General features: G+C 38.1%; 2 protein-coding genes across 6 annotated transcripts in view; both read right to left on the bottom strand.

Annotated features, from left to right (window-relative positions):
• Positions 1–564: 564 nt before the first annotated feature.
• On the bottom strand, positions 565–1,202 carry LOC122686620 (60S ribosomal protein L12). Its single transcript, XM_043891790.1, has one exon. The coding sequence runs from the start codon at positions 1,116–1,118 to the stop codon at positions 621–623; it is 498 nt and encodes a 165-aa protein (XP_043747725.1). The 5' UTR covers positions 1,119–1,202; the 3' UTR covers positions 565–620.
• Positions 1,203–2,637: 1,435 nt separating this feature from the next.
• The window catches only part of PIBF1 (progesterone immunomodulatory binding factor 1), a 222,445-nt gene continuing 198,064 nt past the window's right edge, over positions 2,638–27,018 (bottom strand). For 4 of the 5 annotated variants that reach the window (XM_043891786.1, XM_043891787.1, XM_043891788.1 and 1 more), the window contains 2 exons: positions 15,246–15,419; positions 2,638–2,898 (listed from right to left, as the gene is read on the bottom strand). In XM_043891786.1, the coding sequence (XP_043747721.1) occupies positions 2,848–2,898; positions 15,246–15,419 (225 nt within the window). In that variant the 3' untranslated portion in view covers positions 2,638–2,847. Of the gene's footprint in view, positions 2,899–15,245; positions 15,420–21,797; positions 21,826–27,018 lie in introns of those variants that run through there. The other variant, XM_043891789.1, reaches the window with a different exon arrangement.

The raw sequence follows: 27,018 nt of genomic DNA, 5'->3' as shown, positions 1-27,018 counted from the left end.
AAGACAAAATGAAGGTCTGGAAATTGAAAGAAAAGGCAAGGATTGTAGTGCTATTAAGAAATGAGCTAGAACAGAGTCTATGACACGAAAAAAAATCCCTCTAATTCTTAATATATTAAAAAAAGTTACATCATTGTATCTCATCTGTGCCCAACTTATCAAATTAACATTTATAGCTTGAATTCAAGGCACAGTGCTAAATACTGTGAACCAAAAAAGCTTAAGAAACAGTTCTTACCTTCAAGGAAATGAACAAGTAAACAATCATAAAATATGGCAAGCAGAATTAGAGATATAGAGTACAGAGTACACAATACAGATTATTATGGTAGAACAGATAGAACTTTCTGGAAGAAGTGGCACTTGAAATAGAAAATTCACAAATGTCATGCAAAAAGATTTCATACCACAATCTAATTCTGGATTTATTAGTGGTAGGAAATGACAGAAAGAACTGTATTTTTTAAAGGAGTAATTCATATCTAGAAATGAAAGGAAAAGGGGAAAAAATAGGGATTTGAAGGGAGAAAGACTTTTAAAATTTCTTCATCACTGCATTTTCTATTTTTTTTTTTTTGGTTGTCAAATGATCCTTTATTTTTCTTTTTCCTTTGCAGTTCTTAACTAGCTGGGCACTCCACTGCACCACTGTTGATATCATCTATGATGTCATGAGGGTGGCGGCCATCAACATTGCAGCCCACAGACTGGGCAGTCCCCAGGATCTCTTTAATGGTTCCAGAAAGTTCTCTAGCTAGAGACCGGTGCCGCATCTGCCGGGCAATGTTGACGATCTCATCAAAAGTGATGTTTCCACTGTGCTTAATGTTCTTCTGCTTCTTTCTGTCCCTTGGTGGTTCCTTGAGGGCTTTGATGATCAGGGCAGAAGCAGAAGGTACCACCTCAATCTGGGCTTGTCTGTTCTGAATGGTCAGTTTCACTGTAATCCTCAGACCCTTCCAATCACCAGTTGCCTTGGCTATGTCATCACCGACCTTTTTTGGAGACAGGCCCAAGGGGCCGATCTTGGGGGCCAGGGCAGACGTGGCACCGACTTCCCCACCGGTGCACCTCAGGTACACGACTTTGATCTCGTTGGGGTCAAACTTAGGCGGCATGGTGGAGGCGGCTGGTGTCGGATGAACCCGGATTCGGGACGACCGAAGAAAGTTGCACCCTCGCCTCCTCCTAGCCGAAAGCCGAAAGCTGCATTTTCTATTTTTAAAATTAGCTCCAAATTTTCCTGCTTCTGTGTTTTTGCCCACACCATTACTTTAACTTGGACTATCAATCAGTATTCCTTTATATTAAAATATGTACATATAACAAATGAAGTTGGACTGAACTAAATTATAAAATGCTTTCAGATAAATAACTAGAATTGAAAATAAAATAGACATTCTCTTCTAGCATTTTGGAAGGAAACAAATTATGTCTACATGTTTAGTTTTAATGAATTATAAAGGTATCTGGAATTAGAATGTGTGCCTGAGAGAGGCTAAACAAACAAAACTTTGTTGCAGAAAATCACATTTTAAATGTATCCAAATGAAATAAAAGGGAAGCAGCAGATTAGGGTTTTTAGGCCAACAGTAGATTTACAAGTGTATATTATTATCAAAGGCTTTTTCTGTTCTCTCACACTCAACTAACAGCTTATGACACTTGTAAACTTTCAAAGAACACAGTGATCAGATAGATTCTTTTCTCATATCTACAAGGATAATCACTGATGAAATGTGTATCAATGGTTCTTCACTAGGAGTTAAAGGGGACAGAGAGGGTTTTGATTGTCATAACTGGGGGTGGGGGTGGGTGGGAATGCCACTTTCATCTAGTGGTAGAGGCCAGAGGTGTCGGTAAAACATTCCACAAAGCGAAGAACTGCCCCCTACTCCCTTCCTGAACAAAAATTATCCAGCCTCTATGTCAACAGTTGGAGAAGGAAATGGCAACCCACCCCAGTACTCTTGCCTGGAAAACCCCATGGACAGAAGAGCCTGGCAGGCTACAATCCATGGGGTCGCAAAGAGTCAGACACAACTGAGCGACTTCACTTTACTTTTACACGTTATGCCAACAGTGGTTAAGAAAATCTGATACATAAAAATATATTTCTTTTTCTTTCTCTTTCACTCCACTTCTTTCTTCTAAATTGTAACTCTTGAATAAGAAATGGAGCATATTTTATGACAATAAAAATAGAAAATGCTACTGATTTTTTCTCATTGACTAGGTATTTGGTCCATACTGCATCTGAATCAGCACTGTTTCAACCAAAGTAATAAGACACTTTTCACCAAATTTTTACTTGACCAATGGAATAATAGACTTTGTAAAGGATTGTATTGGTGAGCAATAATATGAAATGTAAGAAAAAAACAGACTCCAAGAAAGAATCAGCAATTCATATATACTAACATGATATTTGACTACCATTATCGGGCATTTGAAATGCTTTCTAGTATTCTTCACAAATGATTATTAATTTAAAAATTGTAAAGTGTCTTGGTATTTGTGTTATGACATTTAACAAAACTTATGTAGTTAGGAAAATATTCACCAGTATAACAGCTAACCAAAATAGTTATAAGCCACATGTTTAAAATGACTCAAAGAATCAAGAAAGTTCCAAAATTTAAATCATAATAGAGTACACTATATTTATTTTTTAACAAAATAGATAAACCAAATATTTACATTTTATGTATTTTGATTATTATGATAAAATTTGTTAATTTAATGTTCAGTTAAACTTTAAATTAGCTATTTAAAAAATGTCAAGTACATGATTAAGATAAACTTCTTGCTCATCAGAAAAAGAACTTCGGGAATCTGTCCAAAACATTAGGTCTTCATTTTTTGTATCTTAGACCACTCAGGTGCTTCTTTCCTGGTCTGTGAAAAAAATAAAAGAATAAAAGAAAATTAAGTAAAATGCTTATAAGAAGGACAAGAGTACAAGAGAAGCAATTCAAAGAACTAAGCACCTATATACGCTGGGAATTTTTCTGTAAAATTATAGTAAATAATTGCTTTCTATAATTCAGAAGGATACTTAAGGGCAAAGATTTTGCCTTTTGTCAGAAATAATCTCCCACTGGAATGTCTATTAAAAAAACAGACAGCTGTGTTTTCTGGCTTAAAGTCTGCATTTAACATACTCTACAGAGGTGAGCATTTTATGAATTGATTCTATTTTTCAAAGAAAATTATAAAAAAACCAAGGCCACAGCTTCGTTTTAGTTGTCTTATCTATCTATATAGATACTCATTCACTCAGTAGTTACTTAGTGAAGAATTTCTAGATCTAAATCATTGTGCTTTGGGTATTCTGAATTGTTAAGTATAGGTTGGCCAAAAAGTTTGTTTGTTTTGACTGTATGATGTTATGCTGACCAACCAGAGTACTTCTTGGGTTTACTGCTCAATCATTTCAGTCCAAAAGAGCCTGGCTATACAGAGTGGTAACAAAGGAGCAGGGAAGGTGGGGCTGTGATAAAACTCAGAAATCTGTATAAGGTACTGATTCCAATCAAAACATCTTATTTTATATAATAAATCACATATGCAATTACTCCTTTCCCACTTATATCTCCTTAAAATTATGAAGAACCACATTCCTAAATACATAAAAATATATGTACACTGACATAAGTATGATAACTTATAATTTTATCTTTCTCATATGCCATAGCTGAATGCACAAAATATTAGAAGTGACATCAATGGTCAGCTCCTCTTGACCTTAGCCATGCCCTTGGCCACCTTCGGTTACCACCAAATACACCAGTAGTCCCTCCATCTCCTTCCTCAGACCCCATCTGTATTACCATAGCCCTAACTTGAGCTACAGATACTTTTACATAACGCCTAAAGGCAACTAAAATTCAGTATGTCAAAAGGAACTCCCCCAATCCTCCATGTTTTGTCTTGGTGAATGGTACCATATTTTGTTCAGTCATCTAAACCAAAAATTTTGATTCCTCTTCATCTTAGCTTTCTTCTTCTTTTTTTTTTTTCACTTGCTGTCTTCATTCTAAACAGTCCTTAACATTTACAGAAATCTTTTACATTCCTTATTCTCTTTCTTCCCTGGTGGCTCAGACGGTAAAGCATCTGCCCACAATGCGGGAGACCTGGGTTCGATCTGTGGGTGGGGAAGATCTCCTGAAGGCAATGGCACCCCACTCCAGTATTCTTGCCTGGAAAATCCCATGGACGGAGGAGCCTGGTAGGCTACAGTCCATGGGGTTGCAAAGAGTCAGACATGACTGAGTGAGTTCACACACATATTCTCTTTCTACCTTGACTCCAAAAGGCTTACCTTGGGCCTTTATTTCTGGCTTCATTCCTGCAAGAATCCTAATTCTGATTTGACTATCTCTTCTGTTCATCACCTACAATCCTTCCAAGCTTATCTTTCTAAAATGTAAACCTGCATTAAAACACTTTAGTAGTTTTTCTTTAATAGAAAGTCCAAAGTCCTTAGTATTAAAGGTGAAAGAAACCTTCAGGGTGAAACTGGGAAAAGCCAGGCTTTATCTTCCAAGAGAATTCAAAGGTGACAGGGGCTAACCAAATCTAAAAGAAACCAAAGTACAAACCAGAAGGCTAGCTGATCTGCTAGAGGAGGAGTTAGGTTCCGTTCTGAGAAACTATGATCTTCAGTAAGTCATGATATAAACTGGTTTTAACTGGGGCTCGAGGATAAAAAATGTGAAAGCAAATTGTATAGACCAAGAAAAAGGCACAGAATTTGTACATCTACATTTTCTCAATCAACTGATACTAAAAGTTCTTTTAGTATTATGTATGTATGTGTGTGTATGTTTAGTTGCTGAGTTATGTCCGACCCTTTTGGGACCCCATGGATTGTAGCCTGCCAGGCTCCTCTTCCCATGGGACTTCCCAGGCAAGAAAACTGGAGTGGGTTTTCATTTCCTTCTCCAGGGGATCTTCCTGAACCAGGGATCAAACCCACATCTCCTGCATTCACAGGTGGGCTCTTTGCCATTGAGCCATCAGGGAAGCCCGTTAAGTATGTATGGTTGTGGTTGTTCAGTCGCGAAGTCGTGTCTGACTCTTTGCAACCTCGTGGACTGTAACACGCCATGCTCCTGTGTCTTCCACTGTCCTCAGATTCATGCCCACTGAGTAAGCGATACTAACTAACCATCTTATCCTCTGCTGCCCTTTTCTCCTTTTGCTTTCAATCTTCCCCAGCATCAGGGTCTTTCCCAGAGTCAGCTCTTCACATCAGGTGGCCCAAGTATTAGAGTTTCAGCAACAGTCTTTCCAATATATATTCAGGGTTGATTTCCTTTAGGATTGACAGGTTTCATCTTCTTGCTGTCCAAGGGAGTCTCAAGAATCTTCTCAAGCACCACAATTCGAAAGCATTAATTCTTCGGTGCCCAGCCTTCTTTATGGCTCACAGCTATACACAACTACTGGTAGCTTTGACTATACGGACATTTGTTGCAAAGTGATGTCTCTACTTTCGAATATACTATCTAGGTTTGTCACAGCTTTTCTTCCAAGGAGCAGTGTCTTAATTTCATAGCATGCCAGTCTCCATCCACAGTGATTTTGGACCCCAAGAAAGGAAAATCTGCTTCCATTTTTTCCCCTTCTATTTGCCATGAAGTAACAGGACCAGATGCCATGATCTTGGTTTTGTGAATGCTTAGTTTCAAGCCAGCTTTTTTACCCTGCTCTTTCACCCTTATATTAAGAGGCTCTTTAGTTCCTCTTCATTTTCTGCCATTGGTAAATAAAACTTTTGATATTAAAAAGGAATCTTAAGACTTATAAAGGACAGAACAAACATTTCAATGGCAGATTGTCCTTCTTGATGACTTCAATCTGTATCTGGTCCATTGCAGATCATTCTCTCTCCATCCCCTCTTCCCAATACCTTCTTTCTTCAGATGTGTTAATGAAGTAGCTTTGTCACAGTCAAGTGGGCCTCTGTCTTGGGGATTAACTGCTTTTCCACTTCATAAATGAACTTTTCAATTCTTTTGTCATAACCATTTAAAACTGGTTTCACAGCTTGCTCCCATAGGACTAACATTTGTTCCTTATTCATAAGTTTTTGGGGAGAACTTCACTATCACTGTTGTGTTCAAACTACACTGAACTTAGAAGAGAGAGGCCTTTGGGATATTGCCCAGACTACTTCTCTAATCCTAACTCTGAACACTTTACTACATGAACTGAACTGTTTGTAGTTGAGATTATTTTTTAAATAACTTATTGAACACCTATTTATATACCGGGTCCTTGTGTTAGGTTATACAGATACAAAAACGAATAAAGGATTCCCTGGAAGTCCCATGGTTAGGGCTCTATGCTTTCATTGCAGAGGACCCCAGTTTGATCCCTGGTTGGGGAACTGAGATTCCACCAACTGCATGGCCAAAATAATAATAATACCCTACGGCATGGCCTGCTGGTTGCCTGGGTTACATCTATTTTCCTCTTCTGAAACACAGAACTCTGATTTTATTATGAGAGTCATGAAAAACTACATTTATCAGCCTCTTGGCTTCCCAGGTGGCACAGAGAAGAATCCACCACTGCAGGGGACACGGACGGGTTCAGTCCCCGGCCTGGGAACATTCCATATGCCCAGGAACAACTGAACCTGTGCACCACAGCTACTGAAGCCCGCATGCCTAGAGCCCATGCTCCAAAACAAGAGACGCTCCCGCAAGGAGAAGCCGTGCACTGCAGCAAGAGAGTAGTCCCCGGGCTCCGAAACCAGAGAAAGCCTGCCTGCAGCAAAGAAGACCCAGCGCAGTGAAAAACAAACAAACAAATAAAGCAGTGTGTACATGTCAAAGAAAGTAAATAAATAAAAATGTTTCGAAAAAAGCAGAAACACTGAAAAAGGGTATAGTTTCCAGTGTGAGCTACCGGGACTCTGCTGTTACAGAAAGTCACATATTTTATTGGATATTTTGTACTCTAAAATAGAAAAAAAAAAAAAGTAACAGGAACTCATTTCCTACGTTAATAGCAAAGCAAGTTTCCATCGGAATCTATTTTACCTGGGTATACTGACTTAATATTAAGATAATGATGAAATTTAGCAAAACCCAGCTGCTCAAAACTCTTGAGCATTTGGTTTTATTTCTTTCAAGTCGTAAGTGTCACCTTCTTGAGGAGGCCAACCCTCTCTATTCCTCACTCCCGTTCTTGTTTTATTTTTTCCTATAGCATTTGTCAATTTTCCAATTTCTCCACAATTTGTTTTTTGGTTTGCTTGTCGATTTATACTTTAATTTTCATAAAAGAATGTAAGTAAGCTCATGGGAGAAGGAATTTTTATATCCTTATTACCTCTAACAGTGCTTGGCATAAGGTAGGGGCTCAATAAACATTTTTTAAAATGAATGAATGATGTTAGGGTTAGCTATGATAGACACCTCTCAGTTCTGTTTAAGTCTGGCTATGAATTCTCACGAGAGTTTATATTCAAGAGTTGCCCCTATGCAATGTGAAAGAAAATGCCACTACAGTAATGCCATAATATGGCTCCAACTAATCAGGTAACATCACCATTTACAAGCAAGGTGGGCAGTATTAATGATTCTAAGTAACACTGCCATTACTGAATGGGAATGATAATAACCAGTAAGATATGGAAATAGCATATTCTGTGGTATGAACTCAAGGCATGCTCAGCCTTTGTACTGGTAAACTTCTGCCCTCAGTCACTGTCTGAAACTCAGGTTACCCGGGAATAACTTCTCATCTACATCAGTATCTATTATCTAAACACTAGCAAAAGTCAAACAAATTCCTTGGAGATAATAGTGATTCTGGAAAGCTGATTTCAGATCCTTACGACACATGCATTCTCTGTTTTTAGATATTGTGTCAGTAAGGTACTACCCATTAGTGATGGCTCAAAGTTCCAGACACTAGAAGTTTCTAAGCCTTCACCAACTCCTGATTAGTACTGAGCAAACTACATTAAGATACATCACGGACTGGCAAACTATGGTCCATGGTCTGTTTTTGTATGGACTGCCTGCTAAGAATGGATTTAACATTTTTAAAGAAAGGTAAAAGACAAAACAATATGCAATAGAGATGGTATGTGCCTCTTAAGGCCTAGAATATTTACTGCCTTGTGCTTTAAGGAAAAATCTGCCAACCCCTGATAGATGACTGCTAAATAAGGTGGGCACAAAAATCCAGATACAGAACTAACTGCTTTTTTAATTCCACTCTTTTACCTATTTAAACAGTAGTGTTTCTTTTATGTTACTATCTTAAAGCTGTTTAGCTTTCTACCCATAAGATGGTATCTTAGGTAACAAATTTTGTTATGTCTCTTCAGTCATTAACAGAGTTAATGTTCTGAGGAGCATCTTTATTTTCTATTTCACAGTTGAAAAAAATTAAGATTCTCAGAGGTTCCGTGATATGAAACCCTTTTCATAATATATTTTATATACAAACACATTAGACATATATTAGACATACAAACTCCTGAATTAATTCATTAATTTTTGGCTGCTCTGGATCTTGGTTACCGTGCATGGGTTTTTTCTAGTTGCAGTGAATGGGCTTCCCGTGTTGCGGAGCATGGGATCTAGAGACCATTGGCTCAGTAGGTGTGACACACGGTTTTAGCAACTCTGTGGTATGTGGAATCTTCCCGGACCAGGGATGGAAACTGTCTCCCCTGCATTGGCAAGCAGATTCTCATGGGACCACCGGGGAAGTCCTACACATACAAACAACTTAGAGTGAATTTTCGTACTGGGCAGATAAGTTTTAATTGCTCAGTCGTGTCCAACTCTTTGCAACCCTATGGGCTATAGCCTGCCAGGTTCCTCTGTCCATGAAATTCTCCAGGCAAGAAAAATGGAGTAGGTGGCCATTCCCTTTTCCAGGGGATCTTCTTGACTCAGGGTTTGAACCCAGGTCTCCTGGGTTCTTCTTTACCATCTGAGCCAAAACACTGCTTTAATTTTCTGAGCTGGTTTAGGTTAATTATATTTGTAACTTTATAGAAACAGTACAAATTAGTGAAAACCTCCCATTATTAGTGGTGTTAGCAGGCCCTGAAGTAAACTGTATTCCAGATCTAGGAAAGAGCTCAGGGGGCTGTGGTTAAAAACAAATGATGGGATTAACTGGAAACCAACCAGAAGTAATTTACTGTTACAACGTGATTCGGGAGATAAAAACTGATAAGATAGCTACTTTTGTATCATCCAGAAACAGACAACTAAAACATTAATATATAACTTGGGGATTATAACATTGAGAAGAATGCTGACTGATAAATGCAGACACAATACGCCTGGTGGATTATTCCTGGAATCTAGAAAGAGAGCTAGAAATTAAGAATCTATTAATGTTCAGCCAGCGCCACTTTTTTGAAGTAAAGAAATAACTATGTTTAGTAGATATAATCACTGTATTTTGAAAACAAAGATACAGACTAGGAATCAAAGAAACAAATATTTACGAGTCCTCAAAGGCAGGGCTCAATTGAAATGAGTCTAGGAGAGTCGACCAGCTTTCCTACCAAGGAAGTGACTAAACGAGAAACTGCCCCAAATCATGCAGTGCTCACAGCTCTACTTCCATGCTTACTAAAAAGACTCCTTATTTCTAATTTAGCTCACAGCTACATTACATCAGAAAGAGGTTGCTATTACTATTCCTGAGAGCTGAAATTACAAAATTACTTTTAAAAATGTAAATAGACATAGCTAGATATCTTGAGGTCTGAGCATGTTCTGATGAGATAAATCTAGATTCAACATGAAATAGTGAAACCAGAGCTTCCCAAACAAATGTGACAAGAAAGCATTAGAGGTATGATGAGCAACTGGCCGCCGAGCCTTCAGACATGGCTGGAGCTGCTTCAATCTACTAGCAAAGTTCACTTACCCTATTTAAATTATGCTTATTCTGCATACATTAGACACAATAACTCCCCATTTCCCCTGCTTTCTGGTAACCACCATTCTAATAATTCCTGCCTCTTTGAATCAGACAACTCTATGTATACCTTATTGATGTGTATTTTTCTTTTGTCGTAAGAGAAAGCATTAAGTGGTGAAATGCCTAAAGTCAGGCATAAGAATGTAGTAGGAGAGGTGTAAAATCAGATTATGAAACATTCTCATTTTGAATAATGAAAAGGATCAAATTAGAAAATGTTTGATGAATATTACACTCTGTCCTTGGAATTTCTCACTCATTAACCCTTACTTTTCTTGTCAAATCCTAGACATTCTTCAAGATCAACCTCAATGCTTTCTTTCCTGGCGCCCATCAACATCATATTATTATTATTATTTTTTTTTTTGGAATTTTCATAGTAATTTGTATTTCCTTTAAAAGAGTCCACCCAGTTTCACCTTTTACTATTTTCATTTTTGATCTTAGAGGACAAGCATCTTTAAAGCTGACTTTTTTTTAACACTTACTTCAAACTTTTTAATGTATTTATTTTTATTTTATCTTTAAAATTATTCTTATGTTTTAGCTACACAAGAGGCATGTGGGATCTTAGTTCCCCAACCAGGGACTGAACCTGCACCCCCTGCACTGGACCGAGAAGTCCAAAGTTGACTCTCTCTTCATGAACAGATGCTCTATAATGCTTAGGTCCTCCATAGAGTCAGCACACATGTGTTCAACTTAACTTACTTGAATATGTTTTGCCTTCATATGACTACACATAGCCTTCTAAATCACTTCTTGAGAATCAAGTGGTTTATATAATCATTTTTGTAAAAATTACATAAATGTAACTTACCCATTCAACATACACTAGCCAATGACGTAACCAGTATAAGCCAAGACCTGGACGCTATCATGAACACCCTGTAATTCAGACCCTTCAATTACCTACTTGTGCTGCATATTCTTACTATGTTCCCTTTTCTATTTGGAGATTCAGGTTCTTTCTTTTTTTAATGCCTACAATCCCTGGTGGCTCAGCGGTAAAAGAATCTGCCTGCAATGCAGGAGACACGGGTTCGGTCCTTCAGTCTGGAAGATTCCCGTGGAGAAGGAAATGGTTACCATTTCGGTATTCTTGCCTGGAGAATTCCATGGATAGTGGAGCCTGGTGGGCTACAGTCCATGGGGCTGCAAAGAGTTGGACATGACTTAGCAACCAAACCACCACAATCTACCTGGAGACAAGACTAACAGTGGGGTTGCTAATATATATTTAAAGAAAGTATTGACAAAATAATGACAATGATATGAATCCTGAGTATAAAGGTATTTTGGGAAAGGAACAGAAAACTAGCAAAAGACAGTTCCATGCTGCTCTGAGAGGAGAGGAGAGTTGCTACAAAGAGGATTCAAATAGTTCTTGTTCTCTTCTAGGAAGGGGGTAGGTAAGGCTCGGGAAAAAAACGGCTAGGACAGCTAAAACCACCTTGAAAGAGAAAGCAGATTATTGGTGGGAACAATGTGTGAGTTTCGGATGAAAGAGACTGAGCGGTGTTGCCTGACGCAGAAACAGCACATCGTCTTACGAGTTGCAGCTTTCACTTTCCTGATAGTTTATTTGTTGTTCTTCAGCTGCTCAGTCGTGTCCGACTCTTTGTGACCTCATGTAGTTTATTTAGTTCAACACTAAAACTCCCCACAGAGTTTAAACAGCTAAGACGATAATTAAATTGGGGAGGCAAATAACTGTTTCTTTAAGTCCCATGTTACCAAATATTTATTATCTGCTTTGATCACGTGCTGTGTAAGGCAATGGGAACACAGCTTCTTTCCTCAAAGCACTTACACTCTATGGTTTAATTTAGTCTTTGTTCGTCCATCAAAAATGCCTGAAAAATAACCCTGCCAACATGTGTGATTTCAGCAGTCGAGAGTCTTCCTACAGAATACAGTTTGTGGGAGACACTTCCCTGGTGGTCCAGAGGTGGAGAGCTTCCTTCCAATGCAGGGGATGTGGGCTCCATCCCTGGTCGGGGAAACAGAGATCCCATGTGTAGCACAGCAACTAAGCTTATGTCCTCCAACTAGAGCCCGGGTGCCTCACTGGAGACCCTGAGAGCTACCAACTACGGAGCCCATCTGCTCTGCAGCCTACGAGCACAACTAGAGAGAAGCCTCTAGCTGCTAGGAAAGATCCTAAGTGTTGAAGCTAAGACCTGACACAGCCAACCAAAAAAAAGAAAGACATTAAAAAAAAAAATGCACCTTGTGGGGTTGTCTTTGTATGTAAATATCACAGGAACACTGCAGAACATTTATATGATTATAAGCTTCTGTGAAGAAAAATGTCGTAAGCTCTTATTCTTCCCCCTTCTCTTCTCCAACTCGGCTCTACCTTCACCCTGCAAGTGTCTGTTGCTCAGTCATGTCTGACTTTCTGACCCCATGGACTGTAGCCCACCAGGCTCCTCTGTTCACGGGATTTTGCAGGCAAGAATACTGGAGGGCGTTGCCATTTCCTTCTCCAGGGGATCTTCCCAACCCAGGGATCGAACCCGGGTCTCCTGCACTGCAGGCGATTCTTTACCATTTGAGCTACCAGGGAATCCACCTTCACCCTACTGCCCGTTTAACAGGGGCTTTGTGTGTTTTCTTCATATTTTCAGTGTATATATAAACACGCACCTATCCATCCCTCCATTATTGAATTTAATATTAGGGAAAAATACCAACAGCAAATAATTTCAGCCGAAGGATCTGGAAGTAAATTAGAAATGTTCCATTTTAGCTATAGAACCATAAAATTATGTAATGATTAGATCTTACTTTCAAATATTAGCACCATAAATTCCTATTAACAAGATCAGAGAAAACATAAGAAAAGCATTGCTATGGAAAATTGAAAATACTCAAAATAATAACTGTAGAAATTATGATGCTTTAAGATAATCATGGATGCTAGTATAAAAGAAGTCCGGGCCTCATTTCATGTAATCTTACTCCTAATTTTATAGATAAGAACCAGTTCAGGGCATTTCAGTGACTCGTCCCAGGTGACCCGGTCAGTTCCCATTCCAAATTCTACATTATTAGCAACGTAGTCTTGATTTCACTGGTTTATAGCATGAGCTCTCAGTTTTCATTAGGACGTAACTGAGATTACACCTCTTTTGAAACATTTTCTCTAGTATATAGGAAAAAGATTATTGTAGAAAAAAAGAAAATACAGATAAGCATAAAGGAGGAAATAAACACTACTCAATTAAGACTTTATATTTCAAATCTTCTTAACTGTCTTCTCTTTGTAAAACCTTATCTTGACATCCTGGAGAAATCTGTTACTTTTGTACTGGTGACAGTCAGGATTTCAGGATATCAGAATCAGGTTACCCACCTAAAGTCAGACGTGTAGGAGGTCAGGGTCAGAAAGAGTAGTTCATTGCTTGAAACAGAGAAGGGTCAGAAAAGCAGAGCAGAGCGTGTGATAGGCTTAGGGTATGTAGCTGGACCATGCGGTTTTCATCCGACCCTGCACTTCCCATTAGCACCTATGTATTCAATCTGCTCTCTTCTTGTAGACTATAATAACAGATACATCACAGTGTCTGCCATAATCTTGGCTGACTTTCTGAGGAGAGCCTGCCTAGCTGTAGCCCTTCTGAATGAACAGCCCTAGGCAGCTTTCTTTGATACCAGATGATCCCTGGTCCATTCAGTAAGGGCAGCCATTCAGTAGCTGGCTAATAACCTTAACACGTCTTGCCACAAGAGGTATACATTCCCCAATAAGGAGGAACTGTGCCGATTCAATTCTTGCTTTTGGAAAATACAGAGAGAACTAGTTAGAAGAGAACAGATTAGGGAAAGGATGCAGAGAAACATGTCTCAAGACAAGGAACCGTGAGCAAGTAGATAAGGAAGTGGAAACTATGAGTGAGCAGACACAAGGAGAGAAACAGTGAGAAGCCAAAGGACCACTACAGGAAAAGATCCGTGGACTCAGCCGTGGAAATCCACAGAGCTGCCTTGTTCCCAGGCTGGTCAATCTAGATTTGCTGTTTTCTCCACTCTGTCAGCTCAGTCTATTGCCACATAGATCCTTATGATAATTATCCCTTATTTCATTTAGATTGTAACTCTGTCATTTTTTTGAAAAAGGAGGTTGAACTATGTAATCACCAAGCAATCTCTCACATCTCATTGATCTTGAGTAGCATGTTCTGAATGTATAATGAAACAGCTTAGATCAGAAGTTCCCATACTTGACCGATTATTATAATCATCCAGGGAGTTGAAAAAAGTTTAAGATTCTGGGGACTCATTGACTCAGAATATCATACAGAAAATCTTTCTGGCTTTGAGTCTCTATGCTCAGATGGTTAAAACTCATGCCTCTTCTGAGAAATTAAGGCATGGAGGGGTAACCGTGTTGAAGTAAAGTGAAATATTTAATAAAGTTACTCTTAGTTTGATTCTGTTAAATTCTCATTACTTATTAAAACATCATTTTCAATATTTCATAATTTATTTTCTCAGCTTTTAGTCCAAATTTTTCTAATTTCTTGTTTTTTTGACTACTTTCTGTGCATATACATTTTTACATAATAATGCATTTCAGTTTTTTGGTTTATGTTAATATGATTGGTTTTATACTTTACAAGAAAACTCCTTACAGCAAAATACATTATTTTACAAATAAGAGGGGATAGGTGATATTTTACATCCTTTTTATTCTCATGTAAATTTATAAATGATGCAAACAGGGAATTCCCTGGCTGTCCAGTGGTTAGGACTCAGCGCTTTCACTACTGAGGGCTGGAATTCAATCCCTGGTCAGGGAACTAAGATCCTATAAGCCATGCAGCACGGCCAAACAGCAACAAATAGCAACAAACAAACAAAAAACCCCCAAAACAAACTTCTTTTTGCTTATCTGCATTTTCTCTTTTTTCTATAATAAACTTTCTTTTATATACAAGAGAAAATCTTTCAAAAGAGGTATGATCTCAGCTACATCCTAATGAAAACTGAGAGATCATGCTGGAAACCAGTCAAATCAAGAGTTTCTGATTTGTTTAAAATTTGTCCCTGGAGAATGGAAGATGCTGTATTAAAGCTAATTACTGGGCAAATTCAATATGCTAACTATAAAAGGGACTAACGCAGATCTTTCAAGGCCCTCTCGTAAAATGACTATAGTTAGTCTGAAACCAATATGAGTGAGAGGAAGGACATTTAAGTCAAATATATTTAGTGAAAACCAAAGACTAACATTCTAAATTAATTTTTGTTGTACTTACAAACAATGTTGGTTTGGGTATAAATACATTGTCTTCAGGTTCTTTAGGTGCATTCAAAGTCTTTGATTTCTGATTTTCTGTCACATTTTTGGATTCCATTTTAGTGAAAAGTAAGTTGTCCTCAGAACGCTTACTACGCATGTGAGTGATAATCTGTTTCATTGCTGCCAATTCCTGTTGATATATGAAAATAGAAGAGGAAGGCAAGTATGATTTTAGCAAGCAGAACTCATGATGTTGATGTTAAAACATTTATTTTTTTTCTTGAAGTAGAAAAAACAGTTGAAACAATTACATTACATAAATGAGGAAAGTTGTGAAAATAACTACTTATTAATGTTCAATAATGATGCACAAAAATCTCATAGTTGTTAATACTGTTAAAAGATAAATATATCATTCCAAAGGGGAAAGAGGGGGAGGGAGAAATAGGATAAATAGGAGTATGGGGTTAAGAGACAAATACAATAGTATTATCCTGTTATATATAAAGGAGATCAGCAACAAGGATTTACTATACAGCACAGAGAACTGTATTCAATATCTTATAATAACCTATGATGGAAAATAATCTGAAAAAATATACATGTATAACTGAATCACTTTGCTGTACATCTGAAACAAACACGGTATTATAAACCAACTGTATTTCAAAAAAAATATTATTCCATAGTCTAGTGTTTCCCAAATTTTTCAGAACTTTGGAATCACCTGTGGAGCTTAAAAAAAAAAACAAAAAAACTGATGCCTGTGTTCCACCCTGAGAGACTGAGAGATAATTGAACTGGGGTGTAGCCTTGGCTCTGAAATTTTTAAAGATCCCCAGGAGATTTTAACAAATTTGGGAGTCATGGGCATAGCTACGTCCCCCGGTAGCTTTTCTACACATACTTGATAAACAGATTATTTATGTACTTAACTTTTTCTCTTCTACCTCTTAAACTATCCTACCAGCCTTTTTTGAAATCTTGCATGAAGATGCAAGGGAAAAAGTCTGAAAATCTTTTTCTTGTCTATTAATCAGCAGTTCAAACAATAAGTTTAATGTAACTTCAGGATTTCTTTAATCATGTTGTTCCCAGACTAAAAGACAGAAAACAAATTTATGGTTACCAAAAGGGAAAGTTGGGGGAGGGATAAATCAGGAATTTGGGATTAACAGATACAGACTGCTATATATAAAACAGATCAACATCAAGGATCAACCGTATAGCACAGGGAGTCAGAATCACTCTGCTCTACACCTGAAACATCGCAAATCCACCAGAATTCAGTAAAGACACAACAAAGCATATTACTCCCTCTTCTTCTGCAAGTGAAAACCTGAGTTAGCTCTATCGGTCATTGTTTGAACTAAGGATTAGTTATGCTGAACTTCTTGAAAAACCCAGATCAAAAATGTCCCTCATTCTCTCTTCTACATCTATTTTGTCATTTCTTTTCCCCGTAGTCAAATCTTTAGCACCACACACTAACTAGTGGATATTTATGGTTAATTACTAAATTGACTTGATCAAACACAAGTATATGGAGAGAGGGCAGACTAAACTCTTCTTTACCTTATTCTCTGTAGAACAGTGGTAGGCTTTGTTGGAGGTAATTTTCTCCTATGATTTTATTTCATCTTCGTGCCAAGACACAAAAGTTACAGCGATAGAAAATGTTCTGCTTCCTTCTACTAATCTGTTTATAGACATCAGCTCTGTGTCGGAGCAAGTTCCTACAGGCCTTTTTTTTTCTGGCTGTCATTAGTTCTATTTAGAACCATCTAGCTTGAGTGGGTATTTTAAAACAGAGCTGTTGAGTTTAAGCCACAAAGCCTTAATAACTCGCAGGGCCAAGAGAGGAGCTAGATGAACAATGCCAGAATCCTCTCTTTTCTGCAGGAATGGGGCTGGCTTGGCCAACGCACATGAGGGTGTGTCTACCTTCAGAAACTGCCAGTCTGATATACTATTTAAAATTGGCTGTGTCCTGTCTTAGTTGCTCTGCAGCATGTGAGATCTTAGTTCCCTGACCAGGGATTGATCCCTTGTTCCCTGCATTGCAAGGTCGATTCTTAGCCACTGATCCATCAGGGAAGTCCCTGATATTTGAGTCTTTTGAGGACTCAGTGCTTTTGAGGTTACGTTACTTCCTTTATATGCTTCCCGATAGTGGAGTGTGTACCACTGATTTAATGTAAAACATGTCTGGTGTTACAGTAGATTTCAGCTCCTGTTCTAGTCACCACGCGGTAAGCAGAAGTCAGAGGGGAGATAATGGTCCCTCAACCTATCAAAGGAACATTTTTTATCTGAAAGAAGCTCCTTTTACTAGTCATAACTTTTGTATCTTGGCATGAAGATAAATTATTAAGAAAAAAATTTCCTCCAATACAACCTAACACTATTCTACAGACAAATAAGTCCAGGGAATCATACCTTCTGAGAGCAGGGAAGGCAGAGACGGTGAGGATGAGGAGGGAGAAAACAACGGGGATGCGGGGGTACCAGGCAGAGGGCTTTGGCTCCTCAGAGTCCAAGAGGAAGTCAAGCTTTTGTTCTCTTTGGCCTCACCTGCTGCTCATATAGGAGCAGTTACAGGTAACAGATCACTGCTGATGCTGGTCAGGAGACAGAAGGGACACTCACAGGTTTTTACTTTTAGACTCAGATGACCCCAACCGAGGGTGTTGTCACAGTACTACTGCTGTTCATCTGACATGTTAGCACAGCTTCTGAAATCTAAGTAAAGAACTCTGGAAAAGCAACAGAATTCTGCAAAATCCCTATTAGGGCAATACACAGCTACAATAGACACCAACATAAGATGCAGTTTTATTATGTTTTCATACAGATGATCTCTTTTATACCAATGGTAAATTTGAACAAAGAAAACTCCACTTAACATCAAATAGTATCAACACCACCACTGGAGACTGAGTGCACAGAAAGCCAAGCACAGGTAGTGGAAATCTTTCAGGATTCGGTCAGAAGTCAAAGACTCACCTATTCCGGACATGATTATTAACTGTGTAAACTTAGGAAATCTACTCTGATTCAATAAGCTTCAGTTTCCAAATTGATAAAATGTATGCTTATCTTACCATTTTGGGTCTTTGCCAGTCTCCTAAGTGTTTGGGTATGTTTATTTTGCGTTTCTTCTATTGTGAGGGTGGGCAGTTTTCCTGAGTCTAAGAATATCACCAACTCAATGGATATGAGTTTGAGCCAACTCTGGGAGATGGTGAAGGACAGGGAAGCCTGGTAGGCTGCAGCCCATAGGGTCGCAAAGAGTCTGACACGATGGAGGCGACTTAGCACACACACACAGGTGATTAACAAACAATGTGATAGTTTCAGGTGAGCAGAGAAGGGACTCAGCCATACTTATACATGCATCCAATCTGCCCCCAAACTCCCCTCCCATCCAGGCTGCCACATAACACTGAGCAGACTTCCATGTGCTATTCAGTAGGTCTTTGTTGGTTATCCATTTAAATATAGCAACCTTGACTTTCTTACAGAGATCTCTCCCCTTCTTCTTCAAGAGTTTCTGCCTTTTTTCTCCTCATTGATGGAAATGCTTTTTTCCCCACATTACCTAAGATTATCTAGCTTCTTAATCATACTGTTTGCTGGGATCAATTTTGTACTGACTGATTTTAAGACTAATGCAAAGTTGTTACTCTGAAATTTCCTTTTATTGCACATCTTGGCATGTTCCATTATTTCTCATCTCTCTCTCTCTCTTTGTCATTTGATGGTAAACAATCTAGTAATTTCATGAGAGGGTACTGCGGTAAAATATTATACTCGTCCTCAGAACTCTGCTTGTATTACTTCTCTGTTTTCTAAAGTCAAATTTCTGGGAACTATGATGCCAAGCTAATCTTGATTTCTTTGTAAGTATTTTCTTTCTCCTGGAACTGTCAATATTGTTTGCCTTTTCCTTGTAAATTTCTGTCTTTTTACCTTTTTCAAAGTTTTAGGAGAGTTTGTTCACTTTTCCTGACATCCTTCTACAGGCATTTTAACTTACTTATAGTAACTTCATGATTTTGACTTCAGCAATTTTTGAAAACACCAGAAACATTTTCTATACCCTGCTTATTTTCTATAAATACTAATTTCTCAAATCTTTTTGAAGAAAATAATTACAAAACCTTGCAAGTTCTTTTCTGTCACAGAATTTTTTTGTTTTCTCTGGGGAAGAGTCAGTCCCTCTGTTTATTGTCATTTTTTTCCTCTTGTGCTATTAATTTTCTTCCAGCTTCTGACAGTCTTTGGTTGTGTGTCCCAATTTATGAATGAAGAAACAGACTAAATGTTTTTTCTTTTTGCTGCTAGGGGCCATTCATCTGAATGAGATAGCTGGATATGTGGACAAGAAAATCTGTCAAGCAGGTTTCACTCTAGGGTCCTCAGATGAAAAGTAAGCTCTCTTATCCAAAATTATAAAATGTGGAATGTCTTATTCAGGGACACTTCTTTTTGGTAGTCCTAATCAATTCCTGGCAAATGCTCCATTAATTTAGAAAGTCATTTGTCAAAATATTTCTTTTAATTTCTGCTTTTTAAAAATCATAGAATCATTACTCATTCACTATAAAATTCAAGTACAGCACAAGTGCCATGCCTCAATTCTCTTTTCCTTATACCACTTGTTTGAGACCTTTGAGATTCTCCTATAAGTCTGATTGATAATAATATTCATTAGTTCTGATATGTTTTCTAGTGATCTACAAAAACCTAATAGGATATATTTCATAATTCTAGTATATCAAATACATAAGAAAATTATCGTAACTTCAGGAATGAAGGAACCATTCATTAAAATGAACAAATGTAGAACTGAATCCGATTATATGACTGTAACTTAAGATAAAATAAAAACAAAACAAAACAATAAAAACCCCACTGCAGTACTCTACTCCTCAAAGTGGAAGAGTTAAGGACATTCTCATGAAGCGTCCAGATGATGACGATGTTGAAGATGATGACTGTGCAAACACTCTATAAGAGAGATAAACTACTCTCTTGAACATGAACGCACATATCTTGGTCATTTAGTATAAACTATTTGCATAGACGGTGGCATATTAAAAGAGCTCCACTGCAGAGCAGCTGCTTAAGAGTATTGCACGGTTGATGCCAATAAATGGCTGAAAGTTGTAAACTCTGCAAAGATGTTGGCAAGGGGACACATAGATGGCATTTCTTGATGAAAATAGCTCTAAGAAGTATAATGCAAACTCTGTGCTCCACTGGAGGCTACACTGAAGTGCTCTTTAGAGGAATAACAATGCATCTGGCAGTGAAGTCAGCATTCTGTGCGTCTTTCTTACCTGAGCTAACCCGAGGTAAAAACCAACCTTGTTTTAAACCAAAACAAAAGAGTCCGAAATGCAGTACTTGGATGCAATCTCAAAAATAACAGAATGAACTCTGTTCATTTCCAAGGCAAACCATTCAATATCACGGTAGTCCAAGTCTATGCCCCTACCAGTAATGCTGAAGAAGCTGAAGTTGAATGGTTCAATAAAGACCTACAAGACCCTTTAGAACTCACACCCAAAAGAGATGTCCTTTTCATTATAGGGGGCTGGAGTGCAAAAGTAGGAAGTCAAGAAACACCTGGAGTAACAGGCAAATTTGGAGTACAGAATGAAGCAGGGCAAAGGCTGATAGAGTTTTGCCAAGAGAACGCATTGGTCATAGCAAACACCCTCTTTCAACAACACAAGAGAAGACTCTACACATGGACGTCACCAGATGATCAATACCGAAATCTGACTGATTATATTCTTTGCAGTCAAAGATGGAGAAGCAAAAACAAGACCTCAGCAAAAACAGACTGGGAGCTGACTGTGGCTCAGATCATGAACTCCTTATTGCCAAATTCAGACTTAAATTGAAGAAAGTAGGAAAAACCAGTAGACCATTCAGGTATAACCTAAATCAAATCCCTTATGATTATACAGTGGAAGTGAGAAAAAGATGCAAGGGATTAGATCTGATAGACAGAGTGCCTGAAGAACTATGGAAGACGGAGGTTTGTGACATTGTACAGGAGGCAGGGATCAAGACCATCCCCAAGAAAAAGAAATGTAAAAAAGCAAAATGACTGCCTGAGGAGGCCTTACAAATAGCTGTGAAAAGAATAGAAGTGAAAAGCAAAGGAGAAAAGGAAAGATAAATCCATTTGAATGCAGAGTTCCAAAGAACAGCAAGAAGAGATAAGAAAGCCTTCCTGAGCGATCAGTGCAAAGAAACTGAGGAAAACAACAGAATGGGAAAGACTAGAGATCTCTTCAAGAAAATTAGATACACCAAGGGAACATTTAATGCAAAGATGGGCACAAAAAAAAGGACAGAAATGGTATGGACCTAACAGAAGCAGAAGATATTAAGAAGAGGTGGCAAGAATACACAAAGAACTATACAAAAATAGTCTTCATGACCCAGATAATCACGATGGTATGATCACTCACCTAGAGCCAGACATCCTGGAATGCGAAGTCAAGTGGGCCTTCTGAAGCATCACTGCAAACAAAGCTAGTGGAGGTGATGGAATTCCAGTTGAGCTATTTCAAATCCTAAAAGATGATGCCGTGCAAGTGCTGCACTCAATATGCCAGCAAATTTGGAAAACTCAGCAGTGGTGACAGGACTGGTCAGTTTTCATTCCAATCCCACAGAAAGGCATTGCCAAAGAATGCTCAAACTACCGCACAATTACACTCATCTCACAGGCTAGTAAAGTAATGCTCAAAATTCTCCAAGCCAGACTTCAACAGTACGTGAACTGTCAACTTCTAGATGCTCAAGCTGGATTTAGAGAAGGCAGAGGAACCAGAGATCAAATTGTCAACATATGTTGGATCATCAAAAAAGCAAGAGAGTTCCAGAAAAACATCTATTTCTGTTTTATTGACTATGCCAAAGCTTTGACTGTGTGGATCACAATAAACTGTGGAAAATTCTTAAAGAGATGGGAATACCAGGCCACCTGACCTGCCTCTTGAAAAATCTGTGTGCAGGTCAAGAAGCAACAGTTTGAGCTGGACATGGAACAACAGACTGGTTCCAAATTTGGAAAGGAGTATGTCAAGGCTGTATATTGTCACCCTGCTTATTTAACTTATGTGCAGAATACATAATGCAAAATGCTGGGCTGGAGGAAGCACAAGCTGGAATCAAGACTGCCAGGAGAAATATCAATAACCTCAGATATGCAGATGACACCACCCTTATGGCAGAAAGTGAAGAGGAACTAAAGAGCCTCTTGATGAAAGTGAAAGAGGAGAGTGAAAAAGTTGGCTTAAAACTCAATATTCAGAAGACTAAGATCATGGCATCTGGTCCCATCACTTCATGGCAAATAGATGGGGAAACAGTGGAAACAGTGGCAGACTTTATTTTTCTGGGCTCCAAAATCCCTGCAGATGGTGACTGCATCCATGAAATTAAAAGATGCTTACTCCTTGGAATAAAAGTTATGACCAACCTAGACAGCATATTAAAAAGCAGAGACATTACTTTAACAACAAAGGTCCGTCTAGTCAAAGCTATGGTTTTTCCACTAGTTATATTATGGATGTGAGAGCTCGACTATAAAGAAAGCTGAGAACTAAAGAACTGATGCTTTTGAACTGTGGTGTTGGAGAAGACTCTTGAAGAGCCCCTTGGACTGCAAGGAGATCCAACCAGTCCATCCTAAAGGAAATCAGTCCTGGGTGTTCATTGGAAAGTCTGATGCTGAAGCCGAAACTCCAGTACTTTGGCCACCTGATGTGAAGAACTGACTTATTTGAAGAGATCCTGATGCTGGGCAAGATTGAACTGAACTGAACCATTCTAAACCAAGTACATACTTCTATTGGAGGTTTAAACTACATCTGAAAGAGCATTTAAACAACATTTTATTATGGAAACTTCTAACTCTCAGTTTCTACTGCTTGACTTTAGCCATTATCAACATTTTGCCAATAAATTGTTTTTTCTTAAAAACAGCTTCATTGAGATATAATTCACCTGCCAATATAGTCATCCATTTAAAGTATAAAATGAAAAAAAAATTTTTCCATCACCTCAGAAGGAAACCCTGAGTCCTTTAGGAATCACTCCACTATCTATCCTGTCCTCAATTTACCAGCCACAAGCAACCATTAATCGACTTTCTATTTCTGTGGATTTCTTTGTTCAAGGCATTTCAAATGAATAGAATCATGTGTGTGTCCATTGTGACCAGCTTCTTTCACTTAGCATGGTGTTTTCAAGGTGTATGATGTTATATATCTACTCGTAATTCATTTCTTTTTATGACTGAGTAATATTTCATTGTATAGCTATCCCACATTTTGTTTAATCCATTCATCAGCTGGTGGACATCTGGGTTGTTTACACCTTTGGTTGCTGTGAATAATGCTGTTAACATGTAACATTCATGTACAAGTTTTTGTGTAGACATGTTTTCATTTCTCGAGTATAAACCTAGTTGTGGAATTGCTGGGCCATATGGTAACTTCATGTTTAATCATCTGAGGAACTGCCATAATGTTCTGTCAACATTGTTTTATCTACTTCCTTTCCAGTTATTTTGAAATATCTGAAAGCAGATTTCAGACCTCAGATCATTTCACTTGTAAATATTTCAGTAGAGATTTTTAACAGATAAGGATTTAAAAAAAAAACAAAAAACCCAAAACATCATTATCACATCTAACAAAATAGTTGAAAATGCAAAATTATTTGAGAGTTATCCATTGATACTCTAAGTGCCCAAAGACAATTTTAAATCATTATCAAAGCAAATTTTTAGCACATCTCAATATATGATTTTAAAAGTTTATTACTATTGGAGTATAATTGTTCTACAATGCTGTGTTAGCTTCTGCTGTATAACGTGAATCAGTGTGTATGTAAGTATACATATATATCCCCTCCCTCCTGAGGCTCCCTCCCACCCTGCCCCCCCATCGCACTCCTCTAGGCCTTCACAGAGCACCGAGCTAAACCCCCTGTGTTACACAGACGCTTCCCACAGCGATCTGTTTCACACGTGCTACTGCATATATGTCAACGCTAGTCTCTCAATTCACTCAATGTATAATTTTTGAAGAAGGTAAACTATACCTTGAATGCCAATGCCACTAAACTCTAAACAATAGACAAAACAGATTTTTGTCTGGAAAATTAATATTCATGTAGTATTTACTATGTTCCAGGCTTTGCATTATGTATTTTGCACAAAAATTTAGTCTTCAGGATCTCCCTGGTAGTCCAGTGGCTAAGACTCTGTGCTCCCAATTCAGAGGGCCTGGGTTTGATCCCTGGTCAGGGAACTAGATCCCACATGCTGCAACTAAAGTTCACTGCTGCCAGTAAAGATCCTGCATACCAAACAAAGACCAAAGAATCCATGTGCTGCAACTAAGACCCAGCACACGCCAAATAAATTGAAAAAAAAAAAAAAATTTAATCTTCTGTTAAATACCAAGAGGTAGATATTACTTCAATTCTCAAGACAAACTGAGGCTTAGAAGATTTTAAGAAATACAGCCAAATTCATTAGCTATTAAGAAATGAAATCAGAATTCAAATGAATTCAAAGCAATTCAACTTAGAATTCAAATGAATTCATTATTTACACAATAATGCAGATGCTCTCTATCAAGGCCTTTGACAGTCACAATTTCAGGTTTGGAAGGGACCTTCAAATTATTTAACCTCTATATAAAACAAAGCAAAGCAACAATAAGAACCACACAAAGCAAACCAAACATGTCTCCATATAATGTCTACCCTTAGGTTTTAATTCCAGCCTTTGGAGAGATGTATCGCAAGTCTATTTCTGCCTCTTTCACATGCCTACTTCGAATTTCTTGTATCTCTCTAAATCTTTTCTACCCTGTTGTTGTTCAGTTGCTCAGTAGTGACCGACTTTTTGTGAGCCCATGGACTGCAGCACGCCAGGCTTCCCTGTCCTTCACTATCTCCCGGAATTTGCTCACACTCATGTGCATTGAGTCAATGATGCCCATCAACCATCTGTCCATCTGCCCATCTGTCATCCCCTTCTCCTGCCCTCAAACTTTCCCAGCATCAGGATCTTTTCCAATGAGGTGGCTCTTCACATCAGATGGCCAAAGTATTGGAGCTTCAGCTTTCTTCTCTAAACACCCCCAAATCCATTAATCTCTCTTGGCTGAATGGAATTCTTTTATCATCTTGATTATTTTCCTCTGATTATCTCCTAGTGAGTATTCAAAGTTTTGAGTCTAGAACAGAATGAAGTCCTGGCCAGAGCAGAGAAGAATAAGGCTTATCTACTCCTTATTCTAATGCATTTCAGATGATAAATATTTTTGGAGTCATACCCTATCTACCAGGGATAGCTTAGTGAGAGATCAAGGGTTTGGTAAATGAGACACAATTGTGCTCTCATAGCCTAGGGGACATAGCTAATCACTAACAACATTCTTTCCTGAACTTGGATATAATCTTAAGGTCATCCTCAACAGTGAGGCAGGTAGAGGAAGTTAGCATTATTATACACTGCAGTAGGCTCCTGAGGAATGCCACTGCTGACTGAAAACCTAATTGTGGGCACCTCAATTCTGTTCTGATTGGTTTGTACAGACCCCTTCTGATTACTGATTACTGAACTTCACCTTGGACTTCTAACCGCCTTGCCTCTGGTATACATGTTGTCTTGTACCTGGCTTTTCCTTCCGTACCAGTATTCATCTAGCTGTTGTCTGCTTTCTGGCTTTTATTATTTCAGTATAATCTGGTAGGTTTTGATGCAAATTCTTGTTGATTTCCATCATTAATTTCAGACTCCAGGCTCTCTGAGACTCTTTGGGGTCTGGAGTGTGACTCACTCTAGTGCCTGAACTTCTCCATGTTATATTCCCAGTCTTCCCTCAGTGTCAGCAACTTGATACAGGATATAGATGTCCTAAGTTTAAATTAAAATACTGCCAAAGAAGACCATAATCATCTCATTTCACTGTTCACATTCTCTCCTGGCCAACACGTATTTCCAGAGACTTATTTTAATAGCTCTGCAGTTTGTTTTGTGTGTGTCCTTATACCCGAGAATTGTTTAGTTTGTTATAAACGGCTGCTATCCTAAGAGTCATAAAAACACAGGGTTAGAAATGATAGCAAGAGGTCATTTACTTGTTCCTTACTGATAAAAAAAGGTCAGAGAAGTGTACTTACTATTTAAAAGGAAACATACCAAACTTCTAAAATGTAGTGGGAAAAACACACATTTCATTCTTTGAAAAAAACAAAACAAACCTAAAACTAGAAAATGAAAGGCCTATGTGATACATAATAGATGTGAAAGTGTGATGTGAAAAATGTTAAAAGGGCATATGTACACAAATAAGGTATTTCTATGATGAGATAGAATGTTTCACCCAAGACAGAATTTTACCTGCAGGACACAACAGGGGTATTTGTAATTTTAAACCTGATGATGAAAAGATTAAGAAAGAAGACAAGGTACTTATGAAAATCAAAATAATCTGACCTAGTTCTGTTAAGTTTAGTGCAAGTCCACATAAACATAGAGGTCTACAGAGTATAATCTAAAGCAAAAAATGTGTGTCTTTAGGCAATTCAAAATTGAGGCCAGGAAACATTCAGTTGCTGCTTCTGTCAAGTGGGTATAAGGGCATCACAGAGCTCTTTGGATATTTTAGTTATAATATAATTGAGTTGAAAACAATTAAAATATTTTGGTAGGAAGAAGTTATATTATTATCACTTTTACA

This window comes from Cervus elaphus, chromosome 30 (genome assembly GCF_910594005.1).
Source record: "Cervus elaphus chromosome 30, mCerEla1.1, whole genome shotgun sequence".
Taxonomy (NCBI): Eukaryota; Metazoa; Chordata; class Mammalia; order Artiodactyla; family Cervidae; genus Cervus; species Cervus elaphus.
Note: the sequence above shows the minus strand (reverse complement) of the source record. Positions and strands in the feature narration are given on the sequence as shown.